The 15,244-nt window shown below is 40.7% G+C and overlaps 1 protein-coding gene across 1 annotated transcript in view; it reads right to left on the minus strand.

Moving 5' to 3' along the window:
• Positions 1 to 15,244, minus strand: part of KIAA0825 (KIAA0825 ortholog) — a 330,993-nt gene that overhangs the window by 215,968 nt on the left and 99,781 nt on the right. The window contains exons 15-16 of the mRNA XM_038765660.1: positions 11,466 to 11,605; positions 4,089 to 4,259 (exon numbers count right to left, since the gene is read on the minus strand). Coding sequence (XP_038621588.1) covers positions 4,089 to 4,259; positions 11,466 to 11,605 — 311 coding nt within the window. The remainder of the gene's footprint in view (positions 1 to 4,088; positions 4,260 to 11,465; positions 11,606 to 15,244) is intronic.

Here is a 15,244-nt window from a genome sequence, read left to right on the forward strand (position 1 = left end):
ACAACTCAATACAAATTTATATTAATGTCTGTCTCCCTCAGTAGACTGTAAGCTCATTATGGGCAGGGAACATTTCTGCTAATTCTGTTGTAGTGCACTCTCCCAAGTGCTTAGTGCAATGCTCTGAACAAAGAAAGTGCTTAATAAATACAATTGACTGACTGAATACGGAAAATCAGGCTGAAGAGAAAACAAAGACTGCAAAGCTGCTTTACAATGGAATTGGCAGACATGTTCCCTGCCCTCAACGAGTTTACACTTGCATTCTGCCCCAACCCACTTGATAATCTGGTGGCCAAGCCCTCTCCCTAACTCAAATCAAGAGAAATCGGCAATGATTGTGGATTGTATATTTTAGTGGTATTTGTTACGCATTTGATTGTAGCTTGTAAGTTATAGTTGAATCCATGAGCTAGAAGGAAAACATTTTTATAACAACCTGATCATAACGAAAGAGAAAATGCATCTATGAAATCTACTCTTTCCCAATCCTACTTCAGGCCACTTTTTCTGCGCCGTGGTCTGTGAACAGTTTCTCACTCCACTGCTCATTGCAAAGTTGCCAAAGCTGTTTCCCCTTCCTGACCCTTGAAGCTTTCTCAGCCACTGCTACTGCTCTTTGGAGCACTTTCTCCTTTCCCACATTCCATTTTATGGCCGTTTGTATGATTGTAAGATTTCAGTTTCGAGAATAGAGAATGCTGTTGCAGTGTGGTTTCACCCACCATCTGCTCATGTGGGGAGCGGTGGCACTCAAATGCGAAAAATTAGGTCTTTCCACCCGACTGACGTTTTCAGGTGAATTGTGTGTACTTTATTGCAATCACGAGTAATCCAATATATATATATGAAATATTGGACAACCATGGCAAACGTAAAGGCGGAAAAATATTTTTTCTTATAGAAATCATGTTGACCTTCCCCACTGTAGATTCTGTTTTTACAATGATGATAATAATAATAATAATAATAATGGTATTTATTAAGCGCTTACTATGTGCAAAGCACTGTTCTAAGTGCTGGGGGGGATACAAGGTGATGAGGTTTTGCCCCACGGGGGGCTCACAGTCTTCATCCCCATTTTACAGATGAGGGAACTGAGGCCCAGAGAAGTGAAGTGACTTGCCCAAATAATAATAATAATAATAATAATAATAATAATAATAATAATAATACTAACGATGATGGCATTTGTTAAGTGCTTACTATCTGCAAAGCACCGTTCTAATAATAATAATAATAATAATGTTAGTATTTGTTAAGTGCTTACTATGTGCCAAGCAATGCTCTAAGCGCTGGGGTAGATACAAGGTAATCAAATTGTCCCACATGGGGCTTACAGTCTTCATCCCCATTTTCCAGATGAGGGAACTGAGGCCCAGAGAAGTGAAGTGACTTCCCCAAGGTCACACAGCAGACATGTGGTGGAGCCGGGATTCAAACCCATGACCTCTGACTCCAAAGCCCATGCTCTTTCCACTGAGCCATGCTGTTTCTAAGCACTGGGAGGATACAAGGTGATCAGGTTGTCCCATGTGGGGCTCACAGTTTTAATCCCCATTGGACAGATGAGGTAACTGAGGCTCAGAGAATAATAATAATAATAACGATGGCATTTATTAAGCCCTTACTATGGGCAAAGCACTGTTCTAAGCGCTGGGGGGGGGGGGATACAAGGTGATCAGGTTGTCCCATGTGGGGATCACAGTTTTAATCCCCATTTGACAGATGAGGTAACTGAGGCTCAGAGAAGTTAAGTGACTTGTCCAAGGTCACACAGCAGACATGTGGCGGAGCCGGGATTAGAACCCATGACCTCTGATTCCCAAGCCCGGGCTCTTTCCACTGAGCTACGCTGCTTCTCACGCTGCTTATACGTGCTTACTAACCCTAAACTTAATTATTGGTTCTACTAATTTTCTAGGTATAGAAGGGAGACAATCCAGTATCTTATTCCTTTTTATAGATGAGAGCTACCCTGGCAACCCACCAGTCTTCAGGTACAATGACTCTGTACTGAGTTCTGTAAATTTCCCTCTGAGGTCTATCAGAACTCTAGATTGGGTGACTTCTAGTCCTGGGAATGTGCTTTTGAGCTAGTTTACCAATTTTTTTTAGAACATCCCGGCAGTTTGATCCTGTTCCTAATAATAATAATAATATTTGTGGTATTTGTTAAACACTTACTATTTTGCCAGGCACTGTACTAAGCACTGGGGTGAATGCAGCAAATTGGATCGGACACAGTTGGACATGTGGGGCTCACAGTCTCAATCCCCATTTTACAGATGAGGCAACTGAGGCACAGAGAAGTCAAGTGACTTGCCCAGAATTACAAAACAGATAAGAGCGGAACTGGGATTAGAACCCATGACTTTCTGAATCCCAGGCCCGTGCTCTATCCACTAAATGATGCTGCTTCTCTCCAATTTAACCGCTACAGTAGCAATTTGAGGGTGGAAATATATCACCTAACTCAGCAAAGATTGAAGTATATAATTCTGTGAGCCTGTCGGCTTCCTTTTTCCTTTCCAAGTATACGTTTTATCCAGTGATTTCACGAATTCCCTATTCAGCCATTAATTGGTATTAATCATTGTTATTAATTGGGGATCCCTTGCAAGAGTATCTTCCAGGATAATCTTTACATAAATTTATTTTTTGTCCACCTAGTTTTCTGTTTGTACCTCAGGTGACCACCCCACGTGGTCTTTTCAGGTCTCATTTACGCAAGTTTTCCATTTTAGAAAGAATGAAATTTCCCTCCAATGACATCTTTGGCCCTGCCAATTAGCCCTATCATCTGTTTTTTGGTTCTCTGACCTGGACTTCTTTAATGGAGTTTCTATATATATATTATATATTTAGTTTATTTTTAAGTTTCTATGCTATTAGTTAACCCCTTGCAGTTTAAGCTATTGTTTTAAACCTCCAATCAATCAATCAATGGTATTTATTGAGCACTTACTATGTGCAGAGTGCTGTACTAAGCACTTGGAAGAGTACAATACAACGGAATTGGCAGACATGTTCCCTGCCCTCAACGAGTTTACACTTGCATTCTGCCTCAACCCACCTGATAATCTGGTGGCCAAGCCCTCTCCCTACCTCAAATCAAGAGAAATCGACAATGATTGTGGATTGTATATTTTAGTGGTATTTGTTACGCATTTGATTGTAGCTTGTATTTTTTTTAGTGGCATTTGTTAAACATTTGTCAAACGTTTGTCATTCATTCATTCATTCAATCACATTTATTGAGCGCTTACTGTGTGCAGAGCACTGTACTAAGCGCTATGCCAAGCACTCTACTGAGCCCTGGGTAGATACAACAAAATCAGGTTAAGACCCAGTCCCTGTCCCACATTCCACATGGGACTCAAACTCTAATAGGAAGGGAGGACAGATATTTAATCCCCATTTTACAGATGAGGAAACTGAGGGACAGATCATTTTAGTAACCTGTGGAAGATTCCACAAGACCAGAACCCAGATCCCAGATCCCAGATTACAGAATCACCGTGGCTCAGTGGAAAGAGCCCGGGCTTTGGAGTCAGAGGTCAGGGGTTCAAATCCCGGCTCTGCCAATTGTCAGCTGTGTGACTTTGGGCAAGTCACTTCACTTCTCTATGCCTTGGTTACCTCATCTGTAAAATGGGGATGAAGACTGGGAGCCCCGTGTGGGACAACCTGATCACCTTGTAGCCTCCCCAGTGCTTAGAACAGTGCTTTGCACATAGTAAGCGCTTAATAAATGCCATTATTATTATTATTATTATTATTATTATTATCCCAACTCCCAGGCTTATGCTTTTTCCACTACTCCATGCTGCTTCTATTGGTTCAATCCCTAGTATTTCTTGAGTGCTTACTATGCTTAGAGGAGTGTACTAGACATAACAATACTGGACATAAGTGTACCAAGCATAAGCACAGTCACAAACCTTAATATAAGACCTGACACCCTGACACCACCCCTATGCCGCACTTAATCAACTCATAAGGATTCAATATTTTAGTGACTCAAAATCAAAAAGCCATTTAATATATCTTTAAAGAACTCACATCTAATCCTGAGTTTCTCTTACCTGGCATATTTTGTAAAAAGTCCCATAACTGCTCTTGTTCCATGTAGTTCATGAGAACACTACCGAGTGATTTGGGGGAAAAACTGCAATAGCACAACACTTTGAAAATTGCTTCAATCAAACTAGGTTCTTGGCAGGAGATTTGTTCTTCAGATTTAGAAACTGTAGCTTCTGGATAAAAAGAAAACAATTTATTATACGATTTTCTATTTCTATTACTACTGAAATTACTATAAATATGTTCATTAATAAATGTAGGTCATTTCAGATCACCACAAGTGTCATGGAAACTGTTTAATAACACTTTAACAAAATATTACTGAAACAGTCTCCCCTCTATATATGAATTTTTTGTACATTTCCTTTTAGTAGGATATTGCCTTGAAGGAAAAACCTGAAAATACATTTCCCACACCTCTCCATTAACCAGTATCAAACTGTCCGGCCCCTGTAAGAACTTTAGTAATGTCATCCCGGATCAGGCACATTTACCATTTAGCCCAGGTTTCTCTCTCGGAAAAGGTATCATTCATTCAATCATATTTATTCAGTGCTTACTGTGGGCAAAGCACTGTACTAAGTGCTTAACAACAGACACATTCCTGCCCACAACAAGCTCACAGTCCAGAGGGGCAGACAAACATTAATATAAATAGATAAGTAAACAAATGAATTATAGATATAAACGTATGTGCTGTGGAGATGGGAGGGAGGATGAATGAAGAAGCAACTAAGGGTGGCACAGAAGGGAGTGGGAGAAGAGAGGAGGGCTTAGTTAGGGATTAAGTTGGTTAATCTTCTAGAAGATTATTCAAAACATATATGGCCCCAAGCAAAGGACACGCCCTGCAGTATTTCATATGCCTTTTTGTTTGTAATTTGAATATACTAATAAACACAGTTTTTGATTTGATTACCCGCTTCAATAAGCAAGAAGTCTCCAACTGAGAGAATTCCTTCTACATGTCTTGGAGGGGATGTGCCTTCAATTAGGCTTTGAAGTGGGGAGAGCAATTATCTGCCTGATATGAGGAAGGAGGGAATTCCAGGCCTGAGGTAGGATGTAGGCAAGAGGTCGGCGGCAAAATTGAGGAGATCAAGGTACCGTGAGAAGGTGAGCATTAGAGGAATGAAATGCGGGCTGAGTGGTAGTTTTTGTTTGATGTGGAGGTGGATGGGCAACCACTGGAGTTTCTTGAGGAGTGGGGAAACATGGTCTGAATGTTCTTGAAGGAAAATGATTTGGGCAGCATAATGGAGTATGGACTGGAGTATGGAGAGGCAGGGAGGTCAGCAAGGAGGATCTGTTGTCTAAGAACTTATTTAAAGCCTTCTTTAGCCTTCAGAATTCTAACTGTAGCAACTTATTAGTTACCTCTCCTCGAACGGCTTATCCAAAGTCTTCTTGAATCTACTGATATTTTCTGCCTCCACAATTTCCTTTGGTAATATGTATGGATGCTTAATACCTGCTGTGAGAAGGATTTTCTTTTGTTTGTTTTGAACCTATCACCTCCAAGCTTCAATGTGTGATGTGTCCTCTAGGCTGTAAGGCTGTTATGGGCAGGGAACGAATCTGCTAATTCTGTTGGATTGTACTCTCCCAAGCAATCAATCAATCAATCGTATTTATTGAGCACTTACTGTGTGCAGAGCACTGTACTAAGCACTTAGCACGCTGTACATAGTAAGCACTCAATAAATACCATTGATTGAATGATTGGCTCTGGTGTTGTAGGATTTGGTGAACAACAATTTCATATTTCCCATGTCTACAACTAGGGTACCTATTGACCAGTAGTCATGAATTCTGGAGATCCTTTGTCCAGTCATGCTTCCCAATTAAGTATTGGAAAGGTGAAAAACCAGCTGAAAACTGCACTGCCTGGTAGGAAACCAGACGAATAGCCACCCTATCCACAACTTCCCTGCTTTTGAAGGGTTCAATTATATTCAATCGTTGTTTTTTCCAGATTGAGAAATTTAATTTATTTCGGTCTAGCCTTGTAGTGAAGCTGCTCTGTTTGATTTGTACTTCACTGTGCCTTTTCCAGCTCTGAAATGTGGCAACTGAAATTGCCAGATGAAGATATACTATGTTTTTTGCAATGGCAAAACTATGATTTCTCTGTTCTGCCCACTTCCGCATTCTCGCTGTTCACTTAGCACTTCCTCTGGAATGTGTGAATAGGAGGAGGGAGATGAGTTTAAATGCAAAGCAATCAGCTAGTTAGTGAACTACTGTTTTCAAATGTTTGATTAGGGAAAAGGTTAAAACTGAAAGTTGAAATAATTTGGGATATAATGAATTCATGGTATCTCTTTTCCCTCATCCCCTAGGTTTAATTTAAAGTTGTCTCTACATCAAGCAAATTCATTCCCATGGGTCGCTTTTCCTCCAGTTTTTAGCTGGTCGTCTCCCTTATCCAGAATGGATTCTGCAGTCCCGAGTTTCCTTTTCTTAGGTTCCTGCCACCAGGTTCCCCATATAGGAATCTGCACCCAAGTTCTCTCAGGGCTAGGAGAACACAAAGTTTTAGGATCAAGGGAAGCCACCTACTGAAATAATCTGGGTTTGGGTGGCCTCCATGGATTTCTGCAAAATAAGATGCATAACATCCTTACTCTATGGATGAACCACATATGTGGTTAGACATGTGTAGTGGGCCACACTTTAAAAAGCTGAAAATTACAGGGATGAATTATCTGTAAAATGATGCAACACATCCTGATTACATAGAACAAAAGAAAAGGAAAGTGGTGACCCCAGCTACATAAGGCTGACTCGCTGGGTCACCAATGAAGAAAAACACATTGACTGCTAAATTGAAATTGGTACATTAAAACAATGGTTCTATCCTTCTCAAATGCCTGATCTCAGAAACTTCCAGAAGATTATTCAAAACATATATGGCCCCAAGCAAAGGAAACGCCCTGCAGTATTTCATATGCCTTTTTGTTTGTAATTTGAATATACTAATAAACACAGTTTTTGATTTCTGATTACCCGCTTCAATAAGCAAGAAGTCTCCAACTGAGAGAATTCCTTCTACATAAAAGTGCCAGATCTATGAATCCAATGATGTAGCTACACAATCTTTTGGAAAAGGGTCAATGTGTAGTGATGAATTTCATTTCACTGCTACAGAGTGTGCTTTATGGGACTATAACATTCAAAAATCACCTTAATCCGGTAGAGCGCACATTGCCCTCAAATGCAAACGCCTTCAAAGGTTGAGGTGTCATAATAACATTCTTAAATAAAATTAGGTGGCCTTCTTCATCGCTTATAAAAATAGATGAAAAATACATGGTCAAGGAATAGATTGGAAAACCCAGTATTATTCCCCATTTAACAATATGGATACACAGCACTGTGAAGACTCATCACAGATTCCCTCAAGATACGGATGCTTTAGAAAATAAAGTCCTTCCTTTCTTTTTCCAAGAGTTGAGGGGTTGGGGGGGTGGTCACAGATGGCTGCAAAGTGAGAGTGGCATAAATCTGTCACCACCATTTTTTGTCTTACATGATAGTGTTCCTTCCATTTTAGATGACTATTGAGCAGCTCTTTGGGTATCCTGCTCGCAAACATCCTCCTCACATGTGCAGCCTACTGGAACTGCTTTGGAGTGAGATGGAAGATTAACTGTGAGCCAGGACCTCATTACCTATAAACCTGTCTTGCCATTTGGCATTAAGTATGACTCAAGAAACCAGATGTTACAATCAGATCTTACAACCAAAGAACGTCAGATATAACTAATTATATGTAGACCTTAAATTTTACCTGTCATTTACTTATTTATTGTCATTTCATATTGTGTCTATGTAGCACAGAGTGCTGTACTGACCACATGAGAGAATAGATCAGAAGTAGCATGGCTCAGTGGAAAGAGCATGGGCTTTGGAGTCAGAAGTCATGGGTTCGAATCCCGGCTCCGCCAACTGTCTGGCTGTGTGACCTTGGGCAAGTCACTTAACTTCTCTCAGCCTCAGTTACCTCATCTGTAAAATGGGGATTATGACTGTGAGCCCCACGTGGGACAACCTGATCACCTTGTATCCCCCCCAGCGCTTAGAACAGTGCTTTGCACATAGTAAGCACTTAACAAATGCCATCATTATTAAGTAAATGATACAGTCCCTACCCTCAAGGAACATACAATCAAATGGGCAAGACAGGAAGGTGAGAATTATAACCTCAACATAAATAGGAAATATGTGGGTAAGTCCTGAGAATGGGGGTAATAATAATAATAATGGCATTTATTAAGTGCTTACTATGTGCCAAGCACTGTTCTAAGTGCTGGGGAGGTGACAAGGTGATCAGGTTGTCTCACAGGGGGCTCACAGTCTTAATCCCCATTTTACAGATGAGGTAACTGAGGCCCAGAGAAGTGAAGTGACTTGCCCAAAGTCACACAGCTGACAAGTGGCGGAGCCGGGATTTGAACCCATGACCTCTGACTCTTTCCACTGAGCCCGTGCTCTTTCCACTGAGCCACACTGCTTCTCCGTAGTTACATACGTGTTTGAGGATAGATGTTAGACAATGCAGGTTGGGAAGGTGGGAACTGGGGAAGGATGTGGGCTCTTAGGGGAGCTCTGAATATGGGGGAGATGGGGAGAACTGTGTTAATAATAATAATGATGGCACTTGTTAAGCACTTACTATGTGCAAAGCACTGTTCTGGACACTCTGAATTGGGAACAAATTTTAGGCAAGGGTAGATGGAAAGAGCAAGTGGTGGGAGAGTTTGGGTGGGGTACAATTTGAAGCTGGGGTCGGGAAGAACAAAGAGTAGAAAATGGGGTTTTGCAAGTAAAGAGAATTGATCTATAAAATGGAAACAGCTGGTGGAGCTCCTTGAATCTGCTGCTAAAGCACTTCATCTTAATCCTGTGGGAAATGAGTAACCATTACATTTTTTTTTTGAGGAGAGGATAAATGCAGGCTGATTAATTCAATCGTATTTATTAATCAATCAATCGTATTTATTGAGCGCTTACTATGTGCAGAGCACTGTACTAAGCGCTTGGGAAGTACAAATTGGCAACACATAGAGACAGTCCCTACCCAACAGTGGGCTCACAGTCTAAAAGTGCTTACTGTGTGCAGAGCACTATACTAAGAGCTTGGGAGAGTAAAATACAACAATAAGCAGACACATTTCCTGCCCATAATGAGTTTACAGTCTAGAAGTTGACTAATAGTTTAAGATGATGAACCGGACTACATAATGATGATGATGATAGCATTTATTAAGCACTTACTATGTGCAAAGCACTGTCCTAAGCACTGGGGAGGTTACAAGGAGATCAGGTTGTCCCACGTGGGGCTTACGGTCTTAATCCTCATTTTCCAGATGAGGGAACTGAGGCACAGAGAAGTTAAGTGGCTTGCCCAAAGTCACACAGCTGACAATTGGCGGAGCCAGGATTTGAACCCATGACCTCTGACTCCAAAGCCCGGGCTTTTTCCACTGAGCCCCGCCGCTTCTCTAATGTACTGTACAATGAAGAGAGTAGAGAATGGAGGGTGGCAGACCAGCTAGGAGGATGGGACAGCAATCCAGAGGTGGATCTAGAGCTGGAGGGCAACATCAAATTGGTGTCATATTTTGGGATTGATATTTTAAGATGATGAATTGGGCTGCCTAATGTATTATGCACTTAAGGGACATTGTACAGCAGTCTAGAGGTGAACCTAGAGCTGGAGGGCAACCCCAGGTTGGTGTCATATTTTGGCTAACAAACTATTTACACATCCCTTCAGTTTACTATCTGTTGCTTATGACAAATTAACCATTCTTACACACAGGATATCGGTTTCATAAACAAATGCTAAGGTTCTAAATATCATTCTTTCATTCAATCGTATTTGTTGAGCGCTTACTGTGTGCAGAGCACTGTACCCAGGAACAAAACAGTGAGCACTTTATTTCCTTCATTCTTTAGTGCTTAAGGATAGTTTCTAAAGTTAATTGGAGTTGGTAATGTGGGTGCTTGGATAGTTTTCCTAATAGCAGATTTATAAAATTGAATCAAGACTATCAACTTAATTAAATAGACTTTACTTAAGCATCGGGAACATTCTTTGTGCTACTATTTTACATTTTTTTCAATCATATTTATTGAGCGCTTATTTATTGAGTGCAGAGCACTGTACTAAGCTTGAAATCATGTTGCCTAAATCATAACACCATATATATTTATTCTGTAATACGCTTTGCCCCCAAACACAATCATATGTTTAATAGTAAAGATCAGAAATATCAAAGCAATTTAAAGCCAAATATTTACAGAAATCACTCTTATACAATTCTCTTTTTTAAAAAGATATATCTGCATCATATTTGAAAGTTTCCCATAAGTGCATATAAACAATATGTTCTTTTCAATTCCAAATAGCCTACATTTGCCTGAAACCCAAGGTGTCAGTTTATTCCAAGGATAATTTAAGTAAGTAACAAAGTTCAATACTGGATTCTGCTAGCTAGATACAGAATGCTGATCAAATGTATGTCAGATGACAGACATTGAATAGGTAAGTACTGCACTCATTAAGAAACATGACACAAACTGAAGCAGTACACAGCTGTGCTTCTGAAAATTGTTAGGCCATTTTAAAATGATAGAAACAAAAAATACTACAAAAATATAAATAAGATGAGGGGACCTAATTGTTTCCCTTTGAAAAGTAATGTGGAATTTCCTGGGGGTTTTTTTAGTTTTGTTTTGGTTTGTTTGTTTAAAAAATACTCCCAACTACAAGCACTCTGCGAAGTTGGTAATTACTCTGGAAGCTACTACTGCTTAATTTGAAAGCTTGAAAAAATGTTGCAAAAAACCATCACTGAAGACCTAACTTAGGGACTAACATCTTTCCACCGCTTTTTGAGTCACATTCCTAGTTTCCTGAGAATCACCTTTATGAGTTTGCAGAATGTTGTATCTGGCAGCTGAGTCTGTCTTTACTTTGTACAGCAGTGCAAAATTCATTGCGGTTGAATCCCCAGAGGGTAGGGCGACGTTAAAATGCAAGCCATTTTCCTTTTCGCCTAACACCGAGAACTTTGGGAGCGATACCTGAAATAAGTTTACTGTCATATTCCTGAAAACTTCATATTCATTTATAATGGAACAAGTTTATTTAAAGACAGATAGCCTGTACTCAACAGAAGTCCATTAAAAAAAAAGGCTCCATTCTCCACCTATTCAATATACCTCCCACTGCTCACTGAATGACTATTGATGCCCACAAGCGGGTAGTAGCCTTCTGTCAGTATTGTGGTGAAAAATGCAGTCAGCTCTAGCAGCAATTCTGAATTTCTCACAGACATTCATAGTAAAACAGGGCAAATGATACTTACTGGAGCTTCTCAGCAATATTCTCACTAAGAGACAATCACGTTGCAGCAGAGTCTCCAAAAGCAAGTTCCAATTACAACATGGTTGGGATAAGAGCAGCTTCAGATGACCCTGGACTGCCATTTTTCCAGCTGATGGAGTCCTTTCAAATGTAAGATTAAAAAAAGAAAAATGCACTTAATTTATCTATGAAATTAATAGCCTTAAAGTGCAGATGTAATGCTAACTCCTTTACATGTCAATCCCTCCCAGATTACTCTGAAAATGCTTTCATGCTTGCTTACTTTGAGGCTGCTCGGGGAAGGAATTACATTTAATCTCAAAAAGCTAAAACCAAATGAACATTTAGTAGCCTGCCAAATCTGTAACTGATACAAAGTAACCTTGCTTATCTCTTTTGTGGAACTATATATGGTCTTGTTCCAGGAGGCAAAACCCCCTCCCCTCAAAAAAAACCAAACCATATTTGGAGATTTTTTAAACTGTTTTCAGTGTTGCTTTGATTGCTTAGCATGAAACTATGAAAAATTCCTGATTTACAATTTGATTCCTGATTATAATACACTGTTATTCTTCATAACAAAAGCAAGCATAAGATGTCATTTGAAAGGACAGAAGTATATAAGCTGCACCCACACATTCACACAATCACTAGAGCCGCTGCCAAAATTTCCAATCCACTAGGCAGGACAGTCACAAAATTTTCACTACTTCCTTGGCTCCCAAATTATGGCCGACGGGACCCATTAAGATTCCCCTTGGATGAGGGTGGTGACGGTAATGGCTGCGGCTAGGACCCCAGTTCCTGAGGCAACTAGAAGACCAATGTGACAAGAGTGGCAGTGAAGGAAACCACTTCCTCACAATCTCCCTCTCTGCTCATCCACCACGACCAGCACGAGGCTGGTTTCCACTCCTGTGGGCAATTCTGCCCTCTCCTCCAGGGGCATCCCAGAAATGAAGCAAAAATGGCCTCAGAAGTCAGATTTAGCCCCTGGAATATGGCAGGAAGGTTGCTCTACAGCTTTGGTGGGGTCTGTAGGGAAAATTCCTCAAGAACTCACCTCTGCTGCCATTTCTCCATCATGGCAGTGGCACTAATACCCCAACCCTGACTTCTATTGTTATCCCTGGGCCTGTGAGATCATCTTTCCAGGGATTCTGCTTTAGGTCAGCCGGGGCTACAAATCCCTAAGAATGTCCTAACTCCTCCTGGAACGGGTCTCTATATGTTGCCAACTTGAACTTCACAAGCGCTTAGTACAGCGCTCTGCACACAGTAAGCGCTCAATAAATACGATTGATTGATTGATTTGGTCAGAGATGGAGACTTGGTACCAGGGAGAGCGTCTTGCTCAGCAGTCTCCACTGAAGATTCCTATGGCCAGAATATTGTTTTTGATTTATCTTGTCCATGTTCTGTGTGTGTCTGTCATCTCTGCCTGTTGCTTTTTCTCTTTTTTGTGTTCTGCCTCTCTGGCTTTTTCTCCATCTGTCTAGCTCTCTTTTTCCTTTCAAGCCCTTTACTTTGGGCTGGCCTCCAGGGAAGCCCACTCTCTCTTGTCTATAGGCTGGTCCTCATTTCTCTCCAGACTCAGAACCAGCAGAAGGCAAATGAAGCCGAAGCTCAAAGAACAAACACCGCTACAACTGGCACGTAGCCTTTCCCAACTATACCACGGGCGCAGGACCGGGGAATGAGGAACATGAGATTTATGTAAGGGTATGCCCACTGCCTTAAAGTATGGCTCTTGGAATTTTACTAGATAGGTTCAGTTATTAAAAATGAGAAATTAGTAACCGTAAGGATGAGGTGACAGAATTGATGTATTAATTTGTGGCGCCTTGAGCTACAGGATAGTTTACATCTCCATGAAATTGTTGATGTTACTCTAATCCCGAGAACAGGGCTTGCCCTAGACCCTGCTGGGATTATGGATGCTCTGGTATGGGGCTAATTTGAACATGGCATGTGGCAGGATACTGTCACTAGGCAGCTCTCCAAATTTAGCATGAGCCAAAACATGACTGCAGAGAGCACGTAATCCTTTTTCAGCCTGGCACCTCCCCTCAAAAGTTTGAAGCGTCATAGCCTAGTGGAGTCAGAAGGACCTGGGTTCTAATTCTGGCTCTGCCACTCGTCTGTTGTTTGACCTAGGGAAAGTCACTTAACTTCTCTGCGACTCAGTTACCTCATCTGTAAAATGGGGATTAAGACCGTGAGCCCCATGTCGGACATGGACATTGTCCAAGCTGATTAGCTTGTATCTACCCAGGGCTTAGTACAGTGCCTGGCACCTAATGAGTGCTTAAATACTATTAAAAAAAAGTCATAGCCAAAGAGAACAGGTAGTTTATACTGTCTCCCATCGTACACTAAAGGCTGCCCGGTCTCCAGCTACTGAAAACTTCTCTCCTCTGACTAGGAACACTGAGAGAAATGCAATAGGGAAACCTGCCTTCCCTTCATTCATTCATTCATTCAATTGTATTTATTGAGCGCTTACTGTGTGCAGAGCACTGTACTAAGAGCTTGGGAAGTACAAATTGACAATGATCAGAAAGGCATACTTTCGCCACACAGACGACATATCATTTAACGGACCAATAAAATTGACCGAACCAAAGTTAACACTTTGGAAAATACCGGTCAGTCCAATTTTGTGATTTAGATCTTTTCTTCTTCTCATGGTTGCTACTTTTAGCAGTTGTGGTTAGAGAGCTAGATACCTCGTAGCCATGAAACAAGCATTATAAAGTCATTTTTAGAGTACAGGATCTAAATATCAAGCTAGAAATAAAACGTGTCATTGACCAGATGGGAAATTGTCTTGTTGCAATGTACACCAGCCCTTGGCTCTTTCAACCTATCACAAATTGAAATGTACAGTGGAGTGACTCACTCTGAGGAAAAATAAAATGTTACAAACATTCCTCAGTCATCAAACTACCAGCAATAAATGTATTGAGAAGTTTGTGTTGGACATATGGAGGAGCATATGTTCTCTCATGCTAGTAGCTTGTAAAGCTGCAAGCATAAACTGAGCTTCATAAAGAGACACAAAAAGGTGAACTATATATATCTGTGTGTGAGTGTATGAATATGTGTATGCAAGTGTGAGTGTATTTGTGGAATTTTATGATGATAGAGAGGAGAAAATAAAAGTTTGTGAAGTCATATTGGCTCAAAGTCCTATGAGATTTTTTTTAATTGCTTGCAAATTTCTACCTGCATTCTTCCTAATTATCCAATCAGAAACCAAAATGACCTTGGAGTTTGGAAGAATCATCGGAAATGACAGAAAGAGCTCAATTAGGACGAGTGCAGGGGATAGACATCGGGAGGAAAAACCAATGAAACAAATATAAGCTGGGAATTACCAGTAGAAAAAGATCTATAGGGCCAGGTGTGCATTTTAAAAATCCTGAATAATTTTACTCATTTGCCATTTGATTTTAATCTAACCTTCTATATTTTTTTGCCCTTAAAATTACACCAAGTGGAAAGAGTACGAATCTGGGACCTGAAGAGGACCTGAATCCTAATTCTGACTGCCACTCGTTTACTGGGCGACCTTCTCTGTGCCTCAGTTTTCTCATCTGTAAAATGGGGATTCGATGCCTGTTCTCCTACTTAGACTGTGAGCCCACTGTGGGACACTGACTGAGGGGCTGTGAGTGACCTGATTATTTTGAATTAACCCCAGGGCTTAGTAGAGTGCTTGGTAAATAGTAAGCATTTAATAAATATCATGACTATTATATCATTACAGTTAGTGAG

Source organism: Tachyglossus aculeatus, chromosome 23 (assembly GCF_015852505.1).
Source record: "Tachyglossus aculeatus isolate mTacAcu1 chromosome 23, mTacAcu1.pri, whole genome shotgun sequence".
In the NCBI taxonomy this organism is placed as follows: domain Eukaryota; kingdom Metazoa; phylum Chordata; class Mammalia; order Monotremata; family Tachyglossidae; genus Tachyglossus; species Tachyglossus aculeatus.